The 27,090-nt window shown below is 40.5% G+C and overlaps 1 protein-coding gene across 4 annotated transcripts; it reads left to right on the forward strand.

Annotated features, from left to right (window-relative positions):
• The first annotated feature begins 597 nt into the window (after positions 1–597).
• Positions 598–26,389, forward strand: LOC115196764 (chromodomain-helicase-DNA-binding protein 2). Of its 4 annotated transcripts, none has more exons than XM_029757655.1 (38): positions 604–1,243; positions 1,579–1,689; positions 6,579–6,804; positions 7,033–7,119; positions 7,337–7,398; positions 10,054–10,164; positions 10,852–11,004; positions 11,116–11,249; positions 11,490–11,715; positions 11,815–11,915; positions 12,113–12,154; positions 12,274–12,455; positions 12,605–12,729; positions 12,917–13,133; positions 13,234–13,323; positions 13,493–13,683; positions 13,819–14,007; positions 14,140–14,299; positions 14,535–14,687; positions 15,352–15,423; positions 15,846–15,995; positions 16,225–16,373; positions 16,489–16,585; positions 16,745–16,837; positions 16,961–17,134; positions 17,751–17,929; positions 18,016–18,197; positions 18,300–18,438; positions 19,382–19,532; positions 19,648–19,764; positions 19,951–20,073; positions 20,251–20,385; positions 20,617–20,730; positions 21,579–21,757; positions 21,933–22,032; positions 23,591–23,783; positions 23,917–24,175; positions 24,335–26,389. In XM_029757655.1, exons 2-38 carry the CDS (start codon positions 1,631–1,633, stop codon positions 24,624–24,626), a joined length of 5,406 nt encoding a protein of 1,801 aa, XP_029613515.1. In that variant the 5' UTR covers positions 604–1,243; positions 1,579–1,630; the 3' UTR covers positions 24,627–26,389. The 4 variants fall into 4 exon arrangements, with proteins under 4 accessions (XP_029613519.1, XP_029613515.1, XP_029613516.1 ...); XM_029757656.1 differs by having other exon boundaries at positions 1,589–1,689; XM_029757658.1 differs by having other exon boundaries at positions 605–1,243; positions 17,751–17,920.
• Positions 26,390–27,090: the final 701 nt, after the last annotated feature.

Here is a 27,090-nt window from a genome sequence, read left to right on the forward strand (position 1 = left end):
CTACCTTTACGTAGGATCGAGGGATGTAGTAGAAGGTAAACGCAAGAAACACAGTTTACGCAACTTTTTATTTGGGGAATCTTCACACACCTATTACGCAAAAGTTTTTTGCTTAAGTGTTTACGTTACTTGTCTCCATCTCGAGCAATACTTAGCAACCTACCTTTGTGTACCACTACATCCCTGGTGGGATCATTTCCTTTCAAGTTAATTACATCATACACTTTTGGTACCATTTATACACTTTAGGTAGGACTTCTGTCCACAAAATCTGACTTGCGTGATTAGCCCCAAAAATGATACTGAAGTTAAAGGGTATGGTTTATTGTGATTGATGCAGTCCATGGTGAAGTGGCTGGCTAATCCAGACTATTAATTAAACCAATAAAAGTTATACACTGCAGCTCTACATAATACAAAGAGTTAAAACTGCTTTTGGCAAGAACTGAAATGGTGTCCAAGGTTCTTTGCGTCTAAAATGGCTCCTGAAGTCTTATTTCCTGTCTGAACAGGAAGTGATGGGTCTCAGTGTTTTTAAATATTATTGTTCAACGTCAAACCCATCTTTGTTTCAATATGTATCTAACTTTTGCAAAGGATATCCTCTTGAAGTGAAGAAACTTTATTTTTTTAATATAAAAATGTAATATAGTTTTGCCGTTTTTATACAAAATAAAGGGGGTGGGACTTTTGGACATCACCTGAGTGTGGGGTAAATGGAAATAACGTCAATCAAAGGCAAAGCTTTCAGAGCTAGGAAGGAGCTCTAGATGGCGGATGAGCCTTGGGAAGGGGAACAATTAACTGGGCTTTCGTCAGCTCTTTTCTTTTTCATGAAATCAAGCTGGAATATGACGCGCTATTAATATTTTTTTATTTAAAAGAAAACGTGTTACTATAGTGAACAGTGAATTAGGTTTTCTGCGGTATTTAATGCGTTTTTCGTCGTGTAGATCCTTTTTGCAGCGTGTATGCGCGAGTCGTTGTTTTCTCTGCCTAGGTTTGGCAGCCATGGCGCCCCTCCATTTTTAGTGTGCTCTGTGAAGAGCTCTAGCATTTCGTCTCACTATCACTTTTGTGAGGTTTCATTATCCTATTATCAACGTTTTAGGTTTTTTGTGCCTGTTTATTTTCATTCAACCTTTTTAAATGGCATTTATTTTAATTTTAATGTCATAAGTATTAAAGTCTGCTTTTGCGGATGTGAATCTAACTTCATTATACATTCCTGTACATGGAATAGGTATGTTGACGTTTTATAATACCTACCAACAATCGATTGTTTTATCATTTATCACATTTTAGGTGTCCTTTGTCTGGTGACGCAGTTAGAATTTGTGCATGTGGCTAGATCGGTGAATCTTAATTGAAATACACTCAACACTTTTTTTTATGTCACAGGATGTCATCAGTTGTCATTTATTCATCGAAAATGTATATATTAATATAATGCCAGTTGTAAACGTCAGACACAATGCTGATTTGTGTTATTTAATAACGTCAAGGTTTTTACTGTCCTCTGAGCAAAAACAATCTTATGGGAGTTTTATGGTAGTCCATCCCTCTAACTTTTGACAGTCAATACCAGGACATAATATCATCAAATCAAACGTTTTCAAGATAAACGACGATGAAGAATAAGAATAAAAAGCAAGAAGATGAAGGTTCAACTCAAAGCAACGCATCAAGGTACAATCTTCTATATTTTCACTTTTTTTGACATCTGTCTTGATTGTTTACCTTGACAAGCATGGTTGATCACCTGTGAACATATTTGTTACTTAAGTTTTCCCGATTTGTACCAGTTTAAAATCAATGACCTTGGTTTTTAATAGCCACACCCTATTTTTTCTTAGCATTTGTTACAGTAAAGACTGAACTTTCAGGCTCTTTGATTTACATCTTTACCCACATGTATACAAACTAGAAGTTTATGGCTTCTTCCCCAAGAAGAAATGCATGATATCAGTATGTGTTGTTCACTCGTTACAATGTAATATGACCTTGTCTTATTAGTCGATACTGCATTGCACCATTTGAACATACAATGCTTATATTTTTTATACATTTGAAACCTCTAATTTACTAATGTTAACATATGGGGCTGAAGGGAAATATTCAAATTAATATCTAATGCGCATTATTTGTTTCATCTGCATTGACAACTAACGTTATGCAGTTTAAGTTTAAGACACCTTTGTCTTCATTTGAAACAGTTGACTACTAAAACAAATGTTAATTTAGACATTTTGGTAGCCTAAATCATAACTATTCTGTGTTTTAATGAGAACTGTTTAATGTATAGTAGGCCATACAATCACCCTTGACTGAATGTTCACAAGGTTTTAGTTTCTATTTGGCCTGTTGATCTATTTACCTCCTGGATATCTTGTTCTCAGAACTTACTTCATGTGTTTCTCAGCAAGAAAGGGAAGCTCAATATTAGTTTCACTGATAGTCAGTCCTCTTGTACATTTAACGTTTTATTTCACTTTTACAACATGTTTGTTATGGATAGTCATTTCAAATAGTTATTTGATTAGGTTTATACTGAAAGTATGTATTCACGTTAACTTATATGGGGTAACAATGTTATTGATGCGTTTTCCCATTTAATTCAGAGAACAATTTCAGTGGGGTTATTGGCATCAATGAATCTCTATTTTTCTGAAGGGATCTTGACCTGCACACATCTGACTAACCATTGACATGTTCAATTTTGCACACCTTAGGTGTTCACTAATTTATTTGTTATGTTGACTATGAATAGAATATCAACTATGTGGCAATGCTCCAACTACATTTTAGATTTTATAGGACAGCTTATTCTGATTTAAATTGAGTGATGTCCTCAATGCTCAATAACCCTTTAATTCAGCTGTGCTTGTACACTCGTTTTGAAGTTTGTACAACATCAACTGTATTGGTGATTATGAGTTCCTCTTAGGCTAATAGCTGTTCCATGGTATCAGAAGCTAAGTGCCAAGATGGTAAACAACATGTATTGCAGATGTTTTCATGGTCTCACAGACTTTAGAATGTGTTTTATTTTACAGATAAAGGTATAATCTAAAGTTAAGATTCAACTGTTTGAAATGTATTATCTCTCATTGTTGGAAAACAGAAGGTACACAAAACAATGTAATTAAATCTTCTTAATTAAAGGACCTCATGTGCTCAGTTTAGTTTGAGGCCATGTGGGAGATAGTCATGTTTGTGCTGTCAAATAATCATTCTTGCTTGCATAATCTAATAGTAGTCTTGAGTTTAACATGAGATATCACTATGGTTTTCCATTATATTTAAATCATTTCATACTCTGGGGGATGGTAAGTGCACATTGCTCACACCTCTGGTCTACCAATGATGGTTTTAGACTTAAGTCATGGAAGTTACTAATGCCAATGTATAATTGGTGACTGCATATCATAATTAAAGCCTAATAGGGCCAACCTCATATTTGTCATCTATTACAGCCTATATTTTGACATTTGGGCCAGTTTTTGTAACTTGTCAGATGTCACTGACAACTACTACAACTATTAGCTTACATGAATGCTTCAACTACAGGCCTGGTTGGGTTGCTCAAGAGATAAGCATTGCATTTGTTCGATTTTGTCAACGCAAACTTTTCAGCTAACTGCCCCTAGTCCTGAATGTAATTGATAATGGGGCAGAAAAACATGACATGAAGACATGCTGTCAACCAAGAAATGCTGTACAAGTGTATTTTCTCTCCTGTTGGCAGCCATTTTAGTAACCATGCACAGTTAGTCTGTCCTCAAAAATCCTAATCTATCACACTTTTGACTGCTCTTGTCCTGATAGAGGATAATTTAAGTACATAGAAGCAAGATACACTGTGAGAGCAGATCACTTTATTAAATGTTCTTTTAAAATGCGTTGCATGAAGTGGAGTCCAATTTTTTAAGTCACAAAATGGCTCTTGCTTTGTGCTGCATAGACTGTATGACTTCCTGCATTAGAACTGTATGCTCAGAACTACAGGAACAGGGAACAGGAAGTGTTTCAAAGGTCAGAGGCTTGTCTTTTGAGCTGGGATTGGCTCATTCCTCACCTAGCAACCCACCAGCCTGTAGTAGTTCAGGTTAAAAAAAATGTCCCGCCCATGTCTGACCTCACTAAATGGAGGGAGTCACCCACTCATGCGCTTGCTTGGTCAGCAGCAGTTGCATTCTCACTAGAGGAAGGGGTTTGAGCATTTGTTGTTGGGTGACTGAGTGGTGGATACATTACAATACCTTTTTAATATCACAATCCAATACCTTTTGATATCACAATAAGAACTTATTCAAATCTTTCCCCCCATTTTTTTCTTATCTGAATATTTATATTAACATTTCATTATTAGTAAGAGCCTATAATTAATATTATCTATCCTAATTTACCCTGTAGTTATTAATTGTATTCATATAACTACAGCAATTATATGTCATAAGTGACTAAACAATGGTATTAAAGCATGGCTTCAAATGAATAAATTGTTTTGGTTCGTTCTATTGTAGCAGCGACTCCATTTCTGAACCATTCAAGGTCATCTTGACTGGATTTGATCTGGAATTAGGTACCCCCTATAGTCTGTTCAGGGTACTGCACATTTTGTCATGGCAAACTTAACTAATGCAATGTGGGGCATAGACTGGTTTACTCCCTTGTAGCTGTGTTTAGGATGTAAGAATTACAGTTAAATAAATACATGTTTCATAATCTTTTTAGTTGCATGTAACATTTTCAAGCTAAAGTACAGTATGAATATGGAATATTTGGTTAGATCACTAATGTGGAGTGTTTTCAATGAATCAGGGCATGGTTTTGTCATTGTTTACATACATTAGTTAAATTATGTTTGCATTGACAAATTATTTTCGTTGTGATGTGCTCTTGAGGTGAATATTATTTCAGATCTAGATGGTTGTTTGACAGAATCTCAGTAGGTGCTTCATGTTGTTTGGTTGAGTTGCTGTTGGCCCTGTGTACTGAGGTGCGTTCAGTTCGCTTGAACGTTTGCTGAACGGTTTGTACTGAACGACACGTTTGCCAAAACTGTCTTGAACAGACTTTTGAGGTACTTGCTCCCGTTTGGTGGGTGTGGCTTGAAGCAATGAGTGATGTATTTAAAGGGCAGTGACCATGCTGACAGCGTTCCCCAAACCACAACCCCGCCCCGTTTTTCAACTGGTCGTAAACGTAAAAACGTGCTGATCGCAGCCCTTGTGTGTCATTGGCAACCATAGGACTTATTTGGCGCCCTCTACTGTTTTACAACGGGTAATGATTGTGAAAGCTTGTAGGCTATTTTAGAAATTGAATGAATGCAAATATAATTTTAGTGTAGGAAACTTTTAAATATTGTGGAAAGGTCTTTCAGCAAGACAATAATAATATGCACCCCAGATTGAGAACCACTGATCTAGGGGACCTCCAGCGGGTTCTCTTGCATGGGGTTAAGTAGTTTTAAAGATCAGTGTAAGAGGATTGGTTTGAGGTGGAGAGAATAACTTTGTCATAACAAGCCCAATCTGAGCACACTATGTTGATGAGTCTTCGAGTTCCTTTCCACTAAAGGCATTAGCGTTGTATGTAGTCTTTTCGGTACTACAGGAACTCAATACTCTATTTAACATGTTACACATTCTGCAGCTTTTTCTACTTTGTGGTATAGGCCAAGGTCCCGCTAACTCAACTCTGTACCTCGAACTCAGGTTCCACTCTGTTTTTTTTCATTGTTCCCCTCTAATCAGGGACTGATTTAGACCCTGGACACCAGGTGGGTGCCGTTAATTATCAGGTAGAACAGACAACCAGCAGGCTCTGTATCTCGTAGGGTAATAGTTGAATACCCCTGGCCTAGGTTAACATTTCCTACATACTAAACCTAGATTCCATTGCCTGCTGTTGTGCCCTTGAACAAGGCATTTAACCCACCACAACTGCTTCATGGGTACCGATGTGTGGCAGCCCCCTGCTCTGACCTCGCCAACCTGTATGTGTGTCTTTCATAGGGGTTGGGATGAAGCGGGAGTCAAATTTCCATTAGACCTTGTGTACAATAGGATCACTTTATTAATCCATATCTTAATTTGTTGAGCCAAATCAGTGTTTGACAATAGGTGGGAGGTCGGAGAAACTGTTCATAAAATTGGCTTTTTATTGAAAAGGGCAATGATTGTATAGCTTCCCAAATGAAAATCCAGCACTATAAAAGGGTGATACTATGCTGGAAGAAAAAAAATATTAGTGCACCATGTGTTGGTCCAATGTTTCATGAGATGAAAAAAAAGATCCCACAATTTTTCCATATGGACAAAAAGCTTATTTCTCTCAAATTGTGCACAAATTTGTTTACATCTAGTTAGTGAACATTTCTCCTTCGACAAGATAATCCACCACCTGACAAGTGTGGTATATCAAGAAGCTGATTAATAAGCATGATCATTACACAGCTGGAATGTCCATCAGAGCTGCTGGCAGATAATTGAATGTTCTTATATATATATTTAGTATAACTAGTGCAGGAATGTTTTATTTACACAAGCTCCACATTTTTGATACCATAGCAATTCGGCCTCTGAAGAATCAAACCACTCTGGGTCGGAGTCTGGGAGTCAGTCGGAGAGTGAACAGGGCAGGGAGAGGAGAAGATCGCACCACTCTGGAGAGTCCAACAGTTCCTCTGAATCTGGGAGCCAGTCTGGGTCTCAGAGTGAATCCCAGCAAGCCTCAGCAGAGGTCAATGACAAACCACCAGTTAAAAAGAAAGACAATCTGGCAGATGTAAAGAAGGTAAACGAAGCAGGGCCTGTACTCCAAACTGGTTGTATTATGTAGGGCTGAAAGGCCCTTGAAGTTTTGGAAACAAATATATTACACACCAATTATACAACAGCGTTGATGCATGGACACTGTGCATATTTAGAAAGGGAGTAATGCCTCAATTCAGATGGAGACTGAAAATGTCAAGGAGAAAGTGGAGGCAAAGATGCAATGATCCAATTTGGTTTTTGATTCCAGATGTGGGAAGAGCATCCAGATGTCTATGGGGTCAGGCGATCAAATCGCAGTAGGCAAGAACCTGCTCGTCTCAATATTGGAGCTGGGGTAAGAAGTGCAACATGAAATATACTGAAAACTTCCATGTACTAAAAGTCCGACCCCACTAAAAATGTATTTTTCCTCAAAGGGGTTTGCACGTTCAGAAGTTGCACCATCTAGTGTATATGATGTGGATTTATTGGTGTCTCATTCACTAGCTGCATCCCCTAACGGCAAAGCCTAATATTTCATTGAGATGTAATCAATTTCAACACATTTGCAGGGTAGCAGTGACTCAGAAGGTGAAAGTCCTAAAAGAAAAACAACACGTCAAAAGAAGAAAGAGTGAGTATTGAGATTATTTTATGTTTATTATTTCATTTCAGTTTCTTCTGTATTTTGATTAGTCTTATCAACTAAAATCTATCATGTCAAGAGATAAATGTACTATATTGTGTCAAATGCTGCTCAAAGTTATGCTATTTGTAATAACACAATAAAAAATTTCAATCATGATGTAGCCTACTCGTCAAAGCAATTGGAAGTGGTCAGTTGTCTATAGCATATGTTTGCCTTACAGGCTATCCCAAAATACACTTGCTGTCATCCAATTAGACTCTGCTATAGTCTTGACTCACATTCTTGTTTGATATCATGAACATATATAGTATCTAGGGCTGTGGCGGTCACAATTTTGTCAGCTTGTGATTGTCAAGCAAATAACTATCGGTCTCATGGTAATTGACCATTAATTAACATAAACACATACAGCATCTCCTGTCTTCCATCTTAAAAAGTCTAATAAATCCATGTAAAATAGCCTAAACCTTCACAATAAATCCATTTATTTTAGTCACGTCTAAAGAAGCATGATATGAAGAAAATGTAGTCTATTTCAGAAGAAAAGAATAGCGTACTCTGAGTTGTCCTGATGTAGCTGTGCCAAATGGCTGTGGGCTACACTAGTTCATTTAGCAGACAAGATTTCCTTATAATTCCGTGGCATTATTTAATTGTATGAAGAATACAATTGAACAAACCTGAATAAAATATACATTTTCTCCAAACGATTTGAGGGAGTGTGTATGGCTATTCTGTGTTGAGCGCTTAACAAAGAAATAGGTACTCCTATATGATTAATTTATTAATGTAACTTTAGTTGTTCTACAAACGTTGGGCTATATGTTTGATTTTTAATACATTGTAAGGCTGCTTGATTAGACTAACAACGTTTTTTTTTAAGTCACTTGAAAGGCATGAGCTCTGCTTTGTTTTTTGCGCAGCCTGTACAAAATTCATCAGTCTCGCATTCACAATTTGACAAGCACTTGATAATGCCTCAAACTTCACGCCGGCATCCCCTTTGTGGCCGTAATGCACCCTAAAAACCAGCCAATAAAGCCAACAAATAAAAACATTGCAGCCCGCAGGTAGAAAATATCCAGATTTAAAAAAATAATTATCCTATAAATCACAGAGGCTATGCATGGCCTGTCTGCAACAAACTTGAAACGACTATTAACATTGGTCCAGCCTGAAGCTCCTTGCAACATTGTATAAAATATTCTGGGCCCTCAGAGTTTCCCGAGCCAGTGAGCTCAGTGACACTGCTATAAGCCATTTGTGCAAGGGATAAGAAGTAATCAGGTAGGCCTATTTTCTGAAGATTCCACTGGATCAGAGCATTACATTTTTCCCTTTTTCATGCTGAGTGGTTATCTAAAGGCAGGGGTGCCACTGGTTTTGGAAGTGGGGGGGATCTGACCCTTCGGAAGCGTCCGCATGGTCCTAAAGCACACTGTTGCCTCGTTTTGTATCACATTCCAAGGATAAAACTTGGGGGGGACAAAATGCAATTTCAGAATGTCGGGGGAACATCCTCCCCATCCTCAATGAAAGTTGTGCCCCTGTCTAAAGGGAGAGATCTGGAAAAATTTTTTTCAAATACATCGAGGAATTGTCATTCTCAATGGATGTAAAAAACCAACTTTGTTAGCTTGCGGTTGAAGAAAACATTTACTTTGAGAAGCTCCGCAGCTCATTAGTGGTGGTGCATTAAGCCATTTATATGCCTACATTTGCGAGCAGGCCAGGTAGCCTATAGAGGCCTACTTCTATGCGTAATCGGGTTGCGCGTCATTGACAGGAGCGCTCCAAACAAGACAATGACTAAATTGACAAAACTCGTAAATGGAATGAAATAAACCAGAACTTGTTCCTCACAAGTGTAGCATAGGTTGTGCGCTCTGCAAACAATGTGTCCACTCACTCCAACAATGACAACGGTAAAAGACTGGAATAGTAATATGTTGAGTGTATTAACAGACATTACCGCAACCCAAAAAAACATTGTAGATTAGGAATTAACAGTACATGTACGACTGATGATAAATGTAATGGGGAATTGATAGACAATAACAATCAAATGCAAACAATTCACACAATTAGTTTATAAAAACAATGAATGTGCACAAATTGGCGGGAGAGAGCACATTCTGGAGAGAGACGTGCATTGTGCAGCCACATTCCCCTTCTTGGACTATGCCAACCCCGCAGCCTCCACAATGGATTAGTTCACTGAGATGGGCGTGAATAAGACGTGTGTATTTGCTACTGCTCGACCCCAAAAAAATCTTTGTTGATCAACATCCTGTTGACCAAACAATCGACCAGTCGAATAATTGGTCACGCAATAGTATCCCATGACAATTTGGATGTAAGTGCATGACATTTATTTAGTTGTATTGTTCAATTCAGTGGTGTTTGTATTTGTCATTATTATGTTGCCAAATAATTTTCTGTGTTGTCAGTATTGTGTCCTTTCTATTTTCATGCATTTGTGCTTGTCTAAAGTGGCTCATTAGGAGTTCCAGCCAGCCAGACTGAGGTGGTCTTCAGAACTTTAGTTTGTTTAGATATCTGATCAAACCTAGCTAACCAGATCACCCTACAGCCATAATAAGCCCAAAGGGTGAACTTGTGGTATTTCTGTGTTGTAAGAAATACCTGGAAGAGTGACGACGAGGAGGAGCAGGAGGAGGAGGAGGATGCCAGCAGTGCAGACAGTGAGCAGGAAGAGAAAGTTAGATCCAGACGACTTCCTGCTAGAAGGTAAGGGTATAGTGAAGCCTGGCCTTCAGACAGGTAATCTGTACACTTTCATTTCCATTGTGTGAAATCAGAAACTAGCTATATTAGTGCTTTTTTGGCTTTCAAAGTGCTGCATGACTGGGCTTCTTCTTAGCCTTCAGTCACTAACAAAATATGAAATCTATAAATTCAAATCTGATAATTATGTGAAACTTTATGTATTTATTACTGAGCATTTAATGTTGTCAGCTATGATATCCATTCTACTATTCTATATTGCAGTGAATATTTGAATTTAGACTCCGAAGGATGACAAAAAAATAACATGTCAAAATCCCAAAGTCAACCAAAATGATGTTCTGATGAAAGCTCGCTAACATACCAGCTACGTGGCCCAAAAATCGGGCGATGTCTTATTAGTGTTTTTGCAGTGTCACTTTTTGTGGGTTGACTTTAGGATTTCCCCCAATTGAGCACTTAGTGCTCTGAAGGCATTTAATGAAGACGCTCACCTGTAACCTTAACACCAATATTATTCATATTGCTGAGGTTGGAGGTTTGGAAGTTGTCTCAAGGCCTTTGGTGTGAGTCAGGTTGTTAGGAGGGATTATAGTAAGCTAGAGTTGTTAGTGAAAAAACTAGTAAGTAGGCTGTCTTGCAGAGTGGTTAGAAGTGGTATACATGTGTGTATTTGACTCAATATTTTAGACCACAGACCAAATCATCTACAGTCAAAAAACAGCAGCCTCCAAAGGGAAGGAAACCCAGGAAACAAGAGTCATCTGTGGAGGAAGATGATGATGACGATGATGAAGATACCCCAAAGAGACAAACCCGGCGAAGGGTAGCGGCCAAAGTCAGGTATGTCATTGTTTCACTAGTTCAATCTAAAATATGAAGGAAAGTGTTGCTGTTCCACATTGCTTCTGTCACATTACTTTGCATTACATGCGTTGTGTTGGTTTGTTCCAGTTACAAGGAGGATCAGAATGACTTTGAGACAGATTCTGACGACCTGATAGAGATGGAGGGAGCTGAGGTGGAGCCGGAAGATGACAGCGAGACCATTGAGAAGATCATGGACACCAGAACAGGCAAAAAAGGAGGTGATGCATCCTCACTTGGTATCTCACCTGTATTGTGTTAACCCATCTAGTTAGACATTGCCAGCAGGTGTTGAAATAGAAGGCAAAAAATCTTGTGGCTAGCAGAAGAGGTGATGATATTACCCTGATAGACGAGACATGTTTACTCGAGGCTGCTGCCTGGTTAGGAATTTAAACTGTGAATAAAAATCAGATATTGAAAATATTTATGTCAGAATTTTGTGCGTGTATCTATTTTAGCCTGTGGGGCTTCCACTACCCAGTATGCTGTGGAGGAAAACGGGGACCCCGGAGCAGACTTTGACCCTGAGAAGGATGAAGGAGAGACCCATTACCTGATCAAGTGGAAAGGCTGGTCCTATATCCACAACACCTGGGAGAGCATCGACTCCCTCACTCAACAGAAGGTCAAGGGACTGAAGAAACTAGAGAACTTCAAGAAGAAAAACGATGAGCTCAATGCTTGGTGAGGGTTTGTTTTGTACACGTAGCTACATACCACTGAAGTTTTACCTTTCACTGTTGATGAGTTCTGTTACTTACTGACACTGATTGTCTTCCAAAGGTTGAACAAAGCATCCCCTGAGGATTCAGAATACTACAACTGCCAACAAGAGCTAACCACTGACTTAAATAAGCAGTTCCAAATTTTGGAAAGAGTCATTGGTAAAAAAAAAAAAAAACTCTAAACGCCTTTTGAAATTAGTCTTCATTGACTTGCAGCAATGGTTCAACAATTAAATTAGATTTGTTTGACAAAATGTGATTATTACAACAGACTTACCCTCTTGCTTATCAAAAGTATTTCACATACTGTATCATATATTTAGAGAACTGGTGTAATCAAAAATATTTATTTTCAGCGACTAAAACAGGGAAGACACAGGGACCCTCTGATTTCCCTTGTAAGTTCCTCATATCCTCATCAACATTATCATGATCATATCTTCATCATTATCATACTCAGCACATTTTGATTCTGAAAAGCACTTCAACTAAAGATGTTATTTTCACTATATATCAGCTCACAGCCACAAGAATGCGTCATCGTCCAATGAGCCGGAGTACCTGTGTAAGTGGATGGGCCTGCCCTATTCAGAGTGCAGCTGGGAGGATGGAGCTCTGCTGGGGAAGAAGTTCCAGCACTGTATAGACTGCTTCACCAACAGGAACTCCAGCAAAACAGTCCCCTCCAAAGACTGCAAAGTGAGTGCGGAAAGTGTTCCGACTAGATGGATTGCACATGGTATCCTATCACAAATGTTTTATTTAAAGTTGACTATCAGCTAGAACACAAGCACTACAGCTATAGTCATTTTAGAACAGTGCAGTGATTTTCTAACTCTTAATTTCAGGTGTTGAAACAGAGGCCCAGATTTGTTGCACTGAAGAACCAGCCATTGTACATTGGGGATGAGAACCTGCAGCTGAGAGATTACCAACTAGATGGACTGAACTGGCTGGCTCACTCCTGGTGCAGGTACACATCAAGTCACGAGGAATTCTGTATTGAGAAACATATTATTATGGTTTGGAACATCACATTTAGTGGATATACTGATGCTTTACTGAGGTGTACTGTCAATTACCTGCCATTTAGATAGTGTAAATTAGTGTTTTTACAAAAATTATATTCAAACTAAGACTCCATGGTCGGTGTTTTTCAGGTGCAATAGTGTGATCCTGGCTGATGAGATGGGTCTGGGGAAAACCATCCAGACCATCTCATTCCTTTCCTACCTGTTCCACCAGCACCAGCTGTATGGGCCCTCTCTGGTAGTGGTGCCCCTGTCCACCCTCACCTCCTGGCAGAGAGAGTTTGACACCTGGGCCCCCGACATGAACGTGGTGGTCTACCTGGGAGATGTGATGAGCAGGAAATCGGTATGGAAATCTGCTCTTTACAGAACTCTAAAGAAACGTTGTGATCTTGTGCCCAACCAAAAGTAAATGTTCCCCAATTCTTTGCTTTTGTGTTGAACAGATCCGTGACTATGAGTGGGTATGCCATCAGACGAAGAGAATAAAGTTCAATGCACTTATAACCACGTATGAAATTCTACTGAAAGACAAGGTAAGGCATCAGTATTGTTTGGACGTATTTTCATACAGATATGTTTAGATATGAACTTGGATTTGTACTTGCCAAAATAGTACACATTTTTATTTTTATGGAAATAAAATGTGAATTCTTTGATTGAATGCAACTCTCCGCTCACTCAATTGGTGTGATCTGTCCATAGGCAGTGTTGGGGAACATAAACTGGGCCTTCCTGGGTGTGGACGAAGCTCACAGGCTGAAGAATGACGACTCCCTGTTGTACAAAACCCTGATCGAGTTCCGGTCCAACCACAGACTTCTAATCACAGGGACCCCACTGCAGAACTCTCTCAAAGAGCTGTGGTCCCTTCTGCACTTCCTCATGCCTGACAAGTATGTACTTCTCCTCTCTATTAAATACATCAGATAAACTTTGGCAAATTCTGACTTTGAGAAGAACAGCCTATACATTAATATTAATTTACAGTAATCTTATCCCAATCCAATTGTACTTTCCCCCTCCTGAAGGTTTGAGAATTGGGAAGATTTTGAAAGCGACCATGGTAAAGGGACTGACAATGGCTACCAGAGCCTCCACAAAGTCCTTGAGCCCTTCCTCCTGAGGCGTGTCAAGAAGGATGTGGAGAAATCCCTGCCTGCCAAGGTAGAACAGATCCTCCGTGTGGACATGTCCGCCGTGCAGAAGCAGTACTACAAGTATGTTCCCTCATATGTAGCTTTTCGCTCTGTCAATGTTTGCCTGTCTGGACAGATGATTTGAGCAGTATCTAAACCGTCTTACTCCTTGTCCCTGAAGTTAACTGGTGATGTGTTTGGTGATTGTTTCAGGTGGATTCTGACCAGGAACTTCAGAGCCTTGCAGAAAGGCACCCGAGGCAGCTCCTCTGGTTTCCTCAACATCGTTATGGAGCTGAAGAAGTGCACTAACCATGGTTTCCTCATCAGGCAGCCCGAGGAGGAGTGTGACACTCAACAGGAGCACCTGCAGGTAGGACCAGCAATAAGAGCTCAGCTCAATGCATTAAAATGTGTGTTATGTGAATTAGTCTCTACCTTGCAAATGATAAGACTGAACTAATTATCTCCTCTGTTTTTGCTGTTTTGAATGTTGAGAAACACATTGATTAAAATGGAATAGCATGATTCCATGCAACCCACACTAATGTATTGGTTTGTTTACCGGTGGAGAACAGATTTGACCTCTTACCTTGTGTGAATCTCAGGCGTTGGTGAGGGGCAGTGGAAAGCTGGTGCTACTGGACAAGCTGCTGACCAGACTTCGGGAGAGGGGCAACCGAGTCCTCATCTTCTCCCAGATGGTGCGGATGTTGGACATCCTGGCTGAGTACCTGGCCCTGAAGCGTTACCCATTCCAGGTAGGGTATAACACAGCCCAGGGGATGGCAAGGCAGCAGGTCCAAACCTTCAGTAGTCTACCTCCTGTTGTTCTTGTATTCAGTTTGACTTCTCCTTGTTGTTAGTTCTTTTACATCTCCATTATATGTTTTGTTTATTCCATGTGTAACTCTGTGTTGTTGTATATGTCGAACTGCTATGCTTTATCATGGCCAGGTCGCAGTTGCAAATGAGAACTTGTCCTCAACTAGCCTACCTGGTGAAATAAAAAAAAATGTTATTCCATATTTATTATATTGACTGCGTTTACAGTAGAGGAGCTCTTGAGATATTGGAGCAGTGTTGGCGTCAACTCTGGTGTTAACCGGCTCATGTGTCAGTTTTGCAGCACACATGCACTGGCAGACTGATGGTGTATAAAGTTATTTTTATCCTCAAGTTATTTTTGATGGTGACTGGCTGGTCCCCAAAGCCAGAGTGCCCACTGTGTTCATGCTGGGCTTTAGCACGGTTAAATCACTATAGACATAGTTTTACTGCTGTATTGCTCTTTGACAATATGCTGCTTGCCTGATGGATCGTATAATGGCATGTATAGCTGAACGTTGCTCAGTGGCGTCTTAGGGCGGTGGGAGTTTCGGCAAGGTTCCAAGGTTTGAGGTTTCTCTCCTTCCCTCTTCTCAGCGCCTGGACGGTTCCATAAAGGGAGAAATACGAAAACAGGCACTTGACCACTTTAATGCTGAAGGCTCTGAGGTATGTAATCGGAACTATGTGATGTTTTAGCTGTTGCAGATTTGAGGGGTTGATAATTTCAGTGTTTATGTCAGCTCTGTATCTGCGTCAGAGCTTAGTTATGTTTGTTACTCTGTGAATGATTATGCGCAAGGAGATGTATACATCGCCAAGATTACCATATTGATACTAGAATCTCATTTTCTTTGTGTTAGGATTTTCCACGTCGAAGTTATGATATTCTGTTAAGAAAAAAACTTATTTTAAGAAGTGTTAACAACATATCTAATTACCCATACAATTAAAGCCACATAAACAATTATCACTCTTGACATGTTTTTCAACTTCAAGCATTTAATCCCTTTGCGATGTTCATCAGGTCGGCTGTGAAGCACTATGTAAGGTGGGTAGTTTTTTAAATATAATTTCTCCTCTCTGTCCAGGACTTCTGTTTCCTGCTGTCCACCAGGGCAGGAGGGCTGGGGATCAACCTGGCATCTGCAGACACTGTGGTCATCTTTGACTCTGACTGGAATCCTCAGAACGACCTGCAGGCTCAGGCCAGGGCTCATAGGATTGGCCAGAAGAAACAGGTAACCACAACTAGACCTATAGTGATTAGTATGGAGGGCAGGCTTGGTTAAGCACAAGCTGGCTTGATTCTGCTAACTTGAGCAGAGCCGTCATGGAAATGTTGGTCTTTGCCAACTTTCCTAGTAAGACACAAGCATATCGCTATGCTGCAGTAACATCTGCTAAATATGTGAATGTGACCAATTAACATTTGATTTGATTGAAATATCTCCTTGTCTCGCTGAACAGGTGAATATCTATCGCTTGGTCACAAAGGGATCTGTGGAGGAAGACATTATTGAGCGAGCCAAGAAGAAGATGGTTTTGGACCATCTTGTCATTCAGAGAATGGACACCACTGGTCGAACTGTACTGGATAACAACTCTGGAAATTCTAAGTAAGGAAACTTTAACATGGAATCTGTTAGTCTGGATATAGCTTTATGTTTGACTAGTAACTCCTGAAAACATGAGGTTCCTCAGATTCTTAACAACATCAACTTCTTTTCACAGTTCCAACCCATTCAACAAAGATGAGTTGACTGCCATCCTGAAGTTTGGAGCTGAAGATCTGTTCAAAGAGGCAGAAGGAGAGGAGACTGAACCTACGGTACATAGAGACACACATATCTATTGATTATGTGCTTGGAAAAGAGTTGAAACCGGTATTGCGTAAGAGTGTTAATGACAGATTTTCATACTTCCATATTTGCCAAATGTCTGTGTTACTTGTAATTTACCTTGTGCTGTTCACTTTTGGCCCTTGCAGGAGATGGATATTGATGAGATCTTGCGGTTGGCTGAAACCAGAGAAAGCGACCACGGATCAAGTGCCACAGATGAGCTTCTCTCTCAGTTCAAGGTACCTAAAAGTTGATCCAACTCTGAGCCTGATTTGAACAAAATATGCAGGAATACCTTTAGCTGCTACACTAGCCACTCTACTCCCAGTCTCGGACAGTACATGTGTTCTGTGTCCCTCCAGGTGGCCAACTTCTCCAACATGGAGGAGAGTGCTCCAGACCTGGTGGAGCGGACGGTGCCTGACTGGGACGACATCATCCCTGAGGACCAGAGGCGGAAGCTGGAGGAGGAGCAGAAGCAGAAGGAGATGGAGGACATCTACATGCTGCCCAGGAGCAGGAGCTCCAACAAGAGGGTAAGCAGGAGAGAACACACACGCACATCTCACGTTAGGTCTTCTCTCTAGAGCAGGAGTGCGATGTGACTGCTCCATGGTGCAGCACAGTTGGCGTGTGTGTGTGTGTGTGTGTGTGTGTGTGTGTGTGTGTGTGTGTGTGTGTGTGTGTGTGTGTGTGTGTGTGTGTGTTTGAGTGAGTGAAGGGGCTCCCCTAGTGTGCTGCTGAGCTGTGTACTCTACTGCTCTCAGTCAGGGGGATATGATGGGGTGGTCATGATTAATGAGGTTTTTACTGCCTGCCTCGGTGTAGGTGATTCAACTGTGTGTGAATCTACCGCATAAGAAGCTTCCCTTAATAAATCATTAGGTTTTATTTCAGTGGGTCTTTCTATCACACAGATAATATCCTCTCCTGTTGAAGATCTAAATTCATGAAATGCATGGAAGAGTCATCTCGAAATATGGTGATAAATTATCATTATTGATGATTTGATCATGATTTGATTTCTTATTATTGTAAACACGCATAATTTAAGCATTCAGAAGTATCCATAACACAAAAAGGCACTTGGCAACTACATTCAGTAGGAATTAGGTTTTGCTTGTTGTGTCTGAAGGTTGTCTTGTCTTGCAGGCCCAGGCCAATGACAGTGACAGTGACATTGGCTCCAAGCTGAAGCACCGATCCTCAGGTTCTGAGAGCGAGACAGACGACAGCGGCGATGACAAGAAGCCAAAGAGAAGAGGCAGGCCCAGAGCCCGCAAGAACAACGTGGAGGGTTTTACTGATGCAGAGATCCGCAGGTACAGTATGTAGGTGTCTTTATACATTAAACTGAATGGTTTCTCAATGTTTCATTGAATGGTTAAGGTTAATGTTTTACTAATTCCTTTATCAGGTTCATCAAGGCTTACAAGAAATTTGCAGCTCCGCTTGAAAGGCTGGAGTGCATTGCCCGGGACTCTGAGCTGGTGGAAAAATCCCAGGCAGACCTGAAGAGACTGGGAGAGCTGATCCACAACAGCTGTGTGACGGCTGTCCAAGAGCACGAAGAGCACCTCAGAGAGAACCCCAGTGAAGGTGTGACATTCTGACTGTCTGTTTGCATGACTCAGTTTTTGGGGAATTATGGCTAACAAGTGTGTCATAATGTTTTTACTCATGTATACCCTGTTCCTTTAGCCAAAGGTCCTGGGAAGCGCAGAGGTGTAAACATCAAGATCTCAGGAGTGCAGGTCAATGCCAAGTCCATCATTCAGCATGAGGAGGAGTTTGAGCCACTGCACAAAGTTGTGCCAGCTAATCCTGCTGAGAGAAACAAGTAAGATACCATTGCAGGTATATCTGAGGCATGTGAAACATTTTATCAGATGAATATGCACAGAAAATAAATATTCCTATACGGGTTGAAAATGGTAGATTTGGACACTAATAAGTGAGTAAATTGAAACGCAGTGGCTGTACAGTAACATGCTATACATGACGACAGCGCTTAGGGTCTCCGCTTCACAGCTCTGTATGGGTTTTGACTGACAGCCGTTCTGAACTTGAGCCTCTACGTGCAACTTGAAGTTGCAGATTGCGATTTTGTAATAGATTTTGAATTGCGTAAACAACAGTAATTATGTGATGGGGGGGATTTAGGGCTGTGTTCAAAACAACTACAAGTGTGCTTACTCTAGTTCATCAACGGCACAGCTAGGAGAGCTCAAAAAAACAATTTATAGTTGAAGACTTTCTTTGAGTCATAAAAGTGCATTGAAATGACTTAGGAACTGTGCACTCTTTGGAGAGGTGTGTGTGTGGCCACTTGGAGACACCAGTTTGATCTCTCTCTCAAACCCTCGTCATTTTTTTGTCTTATGCTGCAACTACCCCAAATTTTCCAACAAAATTCTTACCATGTTACTGACTATGAGTATTTTCAGATTTCGTTATCAACAAATACGTCTAATGCAGTAAATGTAAAATCCACATAAAATCAACAGTGTAGTGTTTGGATTGTCTTGTCAGGTGAACTGTTGTCTGTACCTCTGGTCTAATAATTTACCATAATCTCCAAACTGTTCCCTTTTAATTGCTACCATGGTTATGCATTTCCATATTTCTTCTGTAAGAAACATTTCAATATATCCCTCTCCATATAGGCCAATTCCCACAACTGTAAAGGTTTAAAGTTGTAACAACTGATGCAGACACCAGAGCATAATCTTGATGGGCAGCAGTAGCAGATGGTTTGACCACCTCTCCTCTTCCTGCCATAGGTTCCAACTGACCTGCAGAGTGAAGGTGCCTCACTTTGACGTGGACTGGGATCTGCAGGATGACACTCAACTGTTGCTGGGGGTCTATGAGCATGGCTACGGCAACTGGGATTTGATGAAGACCGATCCGGATCTCAAACTTGCAGACAAGGTAACCATCAGAATGTCAGAATCAAACATTTCTCAGATAGCTGTGGAACTCAATAAAGCTGTGTGGGTGCATTTTATTCTTCTTGTGACAAATTGTATTCAAATCTGTATTCCAGATTCTCCCCGATGACCCAGACAAGAAACCCCAAGGGAAGCAGTTGCAGGGCAGAGTGGACTATCTTCTGAAGACGTTGAAGAAAGAAGTGGACAGTAAAGATGTCACTAAGGACGAGGTAAGCAAATACCTCGCTGCTCTGTTTATCAGGACCATAGGGAATGGTAATGCCTAGGCATCTCAAACCCTTGGATTATCTATATGCAAATCCATTCAATAATACTCTTCCTTACATTCTGTCTGGTATTGGTCTCTTCACAATAGAGCACATATCCCCTTGGCTGATCATATCTTCCCCCCCCAGGCCAAAGTGAAGCAGAGGAAGCCTCGGGTGAAGAAAGAGAACAAGGCCCCTAAAGATGAGCAGGGAAATGACATTTCCTCCCCTCGCCTGTCAGACAACCCCTCCGAGGAAGGGGAGGTGAGGGTAAGTCACCTCAAAAGACCCAGCACAACCTGCCTATAAACCACCTGCCTTTTCACAAGGGAATTTCCTGTTGGTTACAGAATACTGGGGTAGAGAACACAATGGCAACATGATGCAGTCTTTGTAGTCCACCAGAACTGGTTTACTTATTTACCTTTCTGCTTTTTATTTAACCAGGATGATGGGACAGAAAAAACTCCCTCAAAGAAGAGACAGAAGAAAAAGGATAACAAAGAGAACAAAGAAAAACAGGGAACTCCTAAAAAAGAGGTGGAAAAAGACAAAAAACGTCCCAAGACAAAAAAAGAAAAGGTACTTTAGCAGTCGTGAACTTTATGCATTGTGCTGCGGTAGTATACAATTTCACACCCACTAACCTTTCCTGTGTCTGAACAAATGGGGAACTTTTGTTGGAAGGTGGATCAAAAGATTAGGTTATCAGATTGTTCTTGGACCAGCAGGTTGAAGTGTCGCTGTGCAGGTGTTTGTGTGGAGATCTGTGTTGCCCTGCTGAGTGGTGTCTGTTGTTTGTCTGAGTTTCAGGCTAAAGGAGCCAAAGGGAAGAAGCCCCAGGGGCCGGTCCACATTACTGCTGGGAGTGACCCTGTTCCCATCGGCGAGGATGATGACGAGCTGGACCAGGAGACCTTCAGCATTGTGAGTTATTACACCATGTCCCTACTGACGTGGACAGGATAAGGATATATTATTCACTACATACAAGACTAATGTAGGTGTTAATAGCATTTTACATTTAAGCAATAAGGCCCGAGAGGGTGTGGTTATATGACCCTACCCCGACTAAGGGCTGTTCTTAGCAGTGTTATATTGACAGTATAACACAAACCCCCGAGATGCCTTGTTGCTATTATAAACTGGTTACCAACGTAATTAGAACAGTAAACAATTAGTTTTGCATCATAACCTTGGTAAATTGTCTTTCATAGCATGGCTTTCAGCATCCAGGAGCCAAACTAGTCATTTAGCAGACCCTTTTATCCAGAGCGACTTATAAGAGCAATTACACGCATCCAGATTTTTCACCTAGTCGGCTTGGGGATTCGAACCAGTGACCTTTAAGTTTCTGGCCCAACACTCTGAACCGCTAGGCTACCTGCCGCCAACCATAAGCCATTTAACGTGTCAAACATAATGGAGGTGCCGTTACAAATGTAAGATCTTCATTTGATCACTCTTTTTTTGGTTGAGAATTGTCCTGCACAGCAGGAAATGCAAACTTGTGGTGTGTTTTAGTTTTTAAAAGGCTTCTAAAGTTTGTAATTTCAATTTAGAAATCTGACTTGATTTGCCCTAATGAAAAATGTTTAAATCCCTACAAAAATGTCCATTAATTATAATCCACATAATTCACATTTACTGTTGCTGCAGGATTATTATCCTGCTGTAGCAAACTGTCTATACAGGGGAGGATAGTTGAAACGTATGGATCATTTTTGACTAAGAGCTCGCTTTTACTTAGCTGAGTAAACTGTGTGTTCGTCCAGTGTAAGGAGCGAATGAGGCCGGTGAAGAAGGCCCTGAAACAGCTGGATAAGCCTGACGAGGGCCTATCTGTTCAGGAGCAGCTCCAACACACGCGCACATGCCTGCTGAAGATAGGAGACCGCATCACTGAGTGCCTTAAAGCCTACAGCGACCCAGAGCATGTCAAAACATGGCGTCGGTAAGCCCTTATTCAATCATAAGTTAGTTATGTGCACTGAAGGTTTGATTATGAAACCTACTCCGTGGTCATTTAGGTCAGTCTTATGTTTTTAATTCTGATGCCATTTGAGTTTATTTAAAATCATTCTCCATATTAAGGGTAGCTCTTACCAAGATGTCTCTTTGTTTGGCAGGAATCTCTGGATTTTTGTGTCCAAGTTCACAGAGTTCGGCGCGAGGAAGCTTCACAAGCTGTACAAGATGGCTCAGAAGAAGCGGTCTCAGGAGGAGGACGTGAGCTGATCTCTTTTCTCCCAGTATCAAAACTAGTGCTGAGCGATAAACCGAACTTCCGCTTTTTTTCCGGTTATGAACTTCCCTGGGCTACCTAGTCAACAGTGGAATCGCGTGGCGTGAAATACAAATACCTCAAAAATGCTATAACTTCAATTTCTCAAACATATGACTATTTTACACCATTTTAAAGACAAGACTCTCGTTAATCTAACCACATTGTCCGATTTCAAAAAGGCTTTACAGCGAAAGCAAAACATTAGATTATGTCAGGAGAGTACCATGCCAAAAATAATCACATAGCCATTTTCAAAGCAAGCATATATGTCAAAAAACCAAAACCACAGCTAAATGCAGCACTAACCTTTGATGATCTTAAACAACTAATTGACCGGCATCGGTTCAATTACTTGAATTCCATTTTAGTTTTTTTTTTGGGAGCCTAAATATTCAACCTAGTTTAGCGCAGAAACGTGGTAATCAACTACAATGGCCATAATCATTGCGCCATTTTTTCCCGGCTCATAGACGGATCAGACAGGAAGAGGCAACGCTAGAGGGTTACACTCTCACCAAATCTGTCCAAAATAAACCCAATGCGTTTCTGTGGGCTTATTTTGGACCTGAACTTTTAGCCTGCCTTTCGGATGACGACTACCATTATTAGGGCATAGACATGAACATCTCGTCATTGTATACAGATCTCTGGACGGATACACTTTTTACGCCTGCTATATTAGATTCACACACCGCACGCGGGCACAATGTACACAACATAACAACGAGGGACAGAGACACTTTGAAGAACCAGTGAAACTACACTGCTCAAAAAAATAAAGGGAACACTTAAACAACACAATGTAACTCCAAGTCAATCACACTTCTGTGAAATCAAACTGTCCACTTAGGAAGCAACACTGATTGACAATAAATGTCACATACTGTTGTGCAAATGGAATAGACAACAGGTGGAAATTATAGGCAATTAGCCAGTATATTTTGCCAAAACAGCTCTGTGGCATAAGCAGGCTAGCTAAATAGGATTACTAAAGACTGTTCGGTATGGGGAGTGCATAACATTAGATGGCCTGGCTGGCTGACTGTTAGTGCCTGAGATGAGATGATTACTTTTAAGGAATGAAAAAGTATAGTCATCAAATAAAAACTAAATAATATACACAACTAACATAGTAATTTCCTATGAAATAATAAAACGATCTGTCTTCCTACCTGTCTACACAATGTGGACCTGATGGAGACAATGGAGTATCTTCTATGTTTTGGCAATTTAATGTTTGCAATTTTTTGCTTTGGAATTTCCATTAAAATGTCTAAAATCATTATACCGTCATTATTTCATAATACATTTATTTTTTTATGTTTATTGAAACTGAAAACCATGATTACTTTTTAAGAATCAAAATGACCACAAGGCATTAATCGCTCAGCACTAATCAAAACTTTCAGGTTTTTGTAACAAGTACAGTCAGCCAATCAGTTAGGATGTTTTTGCTCAGTCCTCTGCTTAACTCTTCCATTGTCCTTTGCTCATTTTCAGAAGGAGCATAGAAAAAAGGGGGATGACCTGTCGGGCAAGAAGAAGACTTTCAGAGCAGAGGCGTCTAGTTCCAGTCGAGACTCCACCGGCACTAAGTCTCATCCAGGCATGCCTCGCCCCTCTCCCACATCCCCCCAAGGTCACCACAGAGAAGGCTATAACAAATCCAACAACAGACACTTTGGAAATGATGGTAAGAGCTGTTTATTTGGTCTTATCAAATCTGAAGTATACAATTCTACAACTTGGCAACTTGGTAGATTTGTAATTTTAGAAATGAGCACAACATATCTCATGGCCCACTGTATTTTATATCATGATGACAGATCGAGGAGATTGGCAGAGAGATCGTAAATACAATTACCCTGGAAATAGCAACCAATCCTGGCAAGGCGAGCGACATCATCCATATGACGCCCATCGGTATAAGGACCATCACTATGGCGACCGTCGTCCACGTGAAGACTCCTACCGTAGTAGCTGTAGTAGTTATCGTAGCGGCGGCAGCAACTCCCCGCGGAAGAGGCCATATGACCAGTATGACAACGACCAGGATCACAGGGACCGCCGGGCCTATTACGACAGGTGAGAAACACTCACAATTAGGCCTCATCTTTTCAAACCCAATAATGTCTAGATTTTGTATTTGTCAGTATTGTAATGTAATGCTAAAACCGTAAGTGTTGTGGTAGCTTGTAGCTCTGTAGTCATAAGCTTTGTAAGACATCATCCCTCTCACTTCAGACATCCAGACGCGAAGCGGAGACGCGGCGATGACTTCCGTCCTCCCCAAGACTTCAGGAGTGGGGGAGGCCATCCCCAGGACTTCAGGGGGAGGATGCTGGAGCAAAGGGGGCCAACAGGGCAAGAACACTTCACCCGGCCCTATCCAGACAACAAACCCCCTCCCCTGCTGGACCCACGCTCCCCACAGGCTCAGAAGTCCCCCCAGGACTCGCGCTCGCCAAACGCAGAGCGGACTGCAGAGCATAAAGCAGCTGGGGCTGATTTAAACTGGAACAACAGGAAGACATGAGGCCTGTCACTGATTGGAAAGGTGTTGTGTCCAGGTGAGGAACACAGTGGTGCTGCTGAAGGACAGGTTTGGGCTGGCTAGACTCACTGTTTCGCTTGGCCAGACATAACCTCACAGTCGGAAACGGAATTGACAAATACTCTGTTTACCAGCAAACACCAAACTCTCCACATCCCTCCCCCAGGTGTGACTGTGGCAACGATCTGTGTCTGTGCCCATGTAGAAAAGTGTTTGAGATTATGAAATATGTATCACACTAAGAAATGTTGTTGTTGAAATGACAGATAATCAGTCAGTGTTAGTGATGAGTCTGTAGAATGCCTATGGATAGTTAGTCCTATGGACTATTATGTGGGGAAAGATTACGACACCCGAAAGGTTGATGACTGATTTGGAAACATTAAAATGTCTGAAGTATTTGGCCTTTTAAATGTTAGCGGTATGGGATTATTCCCAAATACTTTAGTTATTTTTTTTGTGTTTAGCTTTATTCCATTATAATAATAAAAGTAATGTTTATTGATCTTGACCTGGTTATGAAACTATCATAATTTCTTAAAGAGATGCCCCTTCTTTCCTGAATCAAAATAAGTGCATCCTTCTGTCTAAATTGAAGACGAATAGTAAGTTAGTCACGCCAGTACCTAGTTCTCAGAATTGCTATTTAAAATGTTTTAATGAGCATTTGTCATTAGTGTTGATAATCATTCTTCTGTAAAGACATTCATTGCCATTGTCTTTTTTTGTTTATGAAAACCACTGACCTGTTAATAAGTTAAGGACCTAATGAGAAGGACATGTTTATAACCATTATTTAAGGTCATTTGTTGTCAAAAGCTTCAGAAGAACACTGACTATGTTAAAGCTATCCCTAACAATGTTTATTTGTAGATGTGCAAAGAATTTGCCATTTAAACCATATTTCTCTCTATCCTATGTATGAATGGTACTTTTGCATCTTACATTGCACAATTAGTACTGCACTCTACTGGCTTATTCAACCCGTAAAAGTATTGCGCTATGTTTGAGAATAATCTAGAAATCATTTTTTCACTTTCTATAGTTAAGGTTTTGTGATTCCCAGTGACAGCAGTGTAACCACTGATAGATTTTCTAAGGGACACTTGAGTGTTTACGGATGTGGTTGATGACAAGCTGTTATTGGTCATTCTGTTTTAGTGCCAAACCAGAGACTGGCCCTGCTGTTGTTCTTATGATTTCTGGTGTGCTTCTCCATTTGTGCCTTATTTCTGTGTATATTTTCATACTGTATATCCTACTGGACACGTCAATTCAATGTAATTTCATTGAAATGACATGGAAACACCTTTGATTCAACCAGTGTGTGTGCCCAGTGGGATGGGTTATGGACATTACTGTACTCTACTACAGAGATGATGCAGTATTAAACAGTCATGTTTTGAGATTGTTCTCAATGGATGATTCTGTAACGTGGCATGCTTGTTAAGCGAAGACTGGTGGTGGGAACAAAATTATATTGTTTGTCATGTTCTTCTGCAACTCCCCAAAACATCTTGGGAAAAATGATTTACACAGATGAATCAGTGTTATGTCCTCTGGGCAGATCTGTTAGAAGGAATAGCCAATCAACACCACCTTCCTTTCCTCCACACTACAGTCCCTGGACCTGTGTTCTTGAAAACAAGCCTAAATAATTTATATTTGTGAGAAAGCCACTCTACGTAAAATATACTGTCAATATGTTTATAGACATATGTATTAAACTTTGCTACATTATAAAACATATGTTCACTGTTGTTTATTAATCCAGTAGTCTAAGACCTAAAGGCGTCCATCCGCATGCTTAGCATCTGGGACAGTTCGTGCATATATTATGACAAGTTTGTGTGTGTGTGTATGTATGTACAGTTGAAGTCGGAAAATCATTTTCAACTACTCCACACATTTCTTGTCCTAACAGACTTGCCAAAACTAGTTTGTTAACATCTACTTTGTGCATGACACAATTTTTCCAACAATTGTTTACAGACAGATTATTTAACTTATAATTCACTGTATCACAATTCCAGTGGGTCAGAAATGTACATACACTAAGTTGACTGTGCCTTTTAAAGAGCTTGGAAAAATCCAGAAAGTTGTCATGGCTTTAGAAGCTTCTGATTGGCTAATTGACATAATTTGAGTCAATTGGAAATGTACCTGTGGATGTATTTCAAGGCCTACCTTCAAACTCAGTGCCTCATTGCTTGACATCATGGGATTTTCAAAAGATATCAGCCAAGACCTCAGAAAAAAACAATTGTAGACCTCCACAAGTCTGGTTCATCCTTGGGAGAAATTTCCAAATGCCTGAAGGTACCACGTTCATCTGTACAAACAATAGTACGCAAGTATAAACACAATGGGACCTCACATCCGTCATACCACTCAGGAAGGAGATGCATTCTCTCCTAGAAATGAACGTACTTTTGTGCAAAAAGTG

This window comes from Salmo trutta, chromosome 7, assembly GCF_901001165.1.
Source record: "Salmo trutta chromosome 7, fSalTru1.1, whole genome shotgun sequence".
Taxonomy (NCBI): domain Eukaryota; kingdom Metazoa; phylum Chordata; class Actinopteri; order Salmoniformes; family Salmonidae; genus Salmo; species Salmo trutta.

Excerpts from the sequence above, each read along its gene's own strand:
- LOC115196764 (XM_029757655.1), top strand. The coding sequence starts at position 1,631 with ATGAAGAATAAGAATAAAAAGCAAGAAGATGAAGGTTCAACTCAAAGC. Across the intron at positions 10,165-10,851 it reads AGACGACTTCCTGCTAGAAG|ACCACAGACCAAATCATCTA; the intron begins GTAAGGGTATAG and ends TCAATATTTTAG. Across the intron at positions 11,716-11,814 it reads AACGATGAGCTCAATGCTTG|GTTGAACAAAGCATCCCCTG; the intron begins GTGAGGGTTTGT and ends TGTCTTCCAAAG.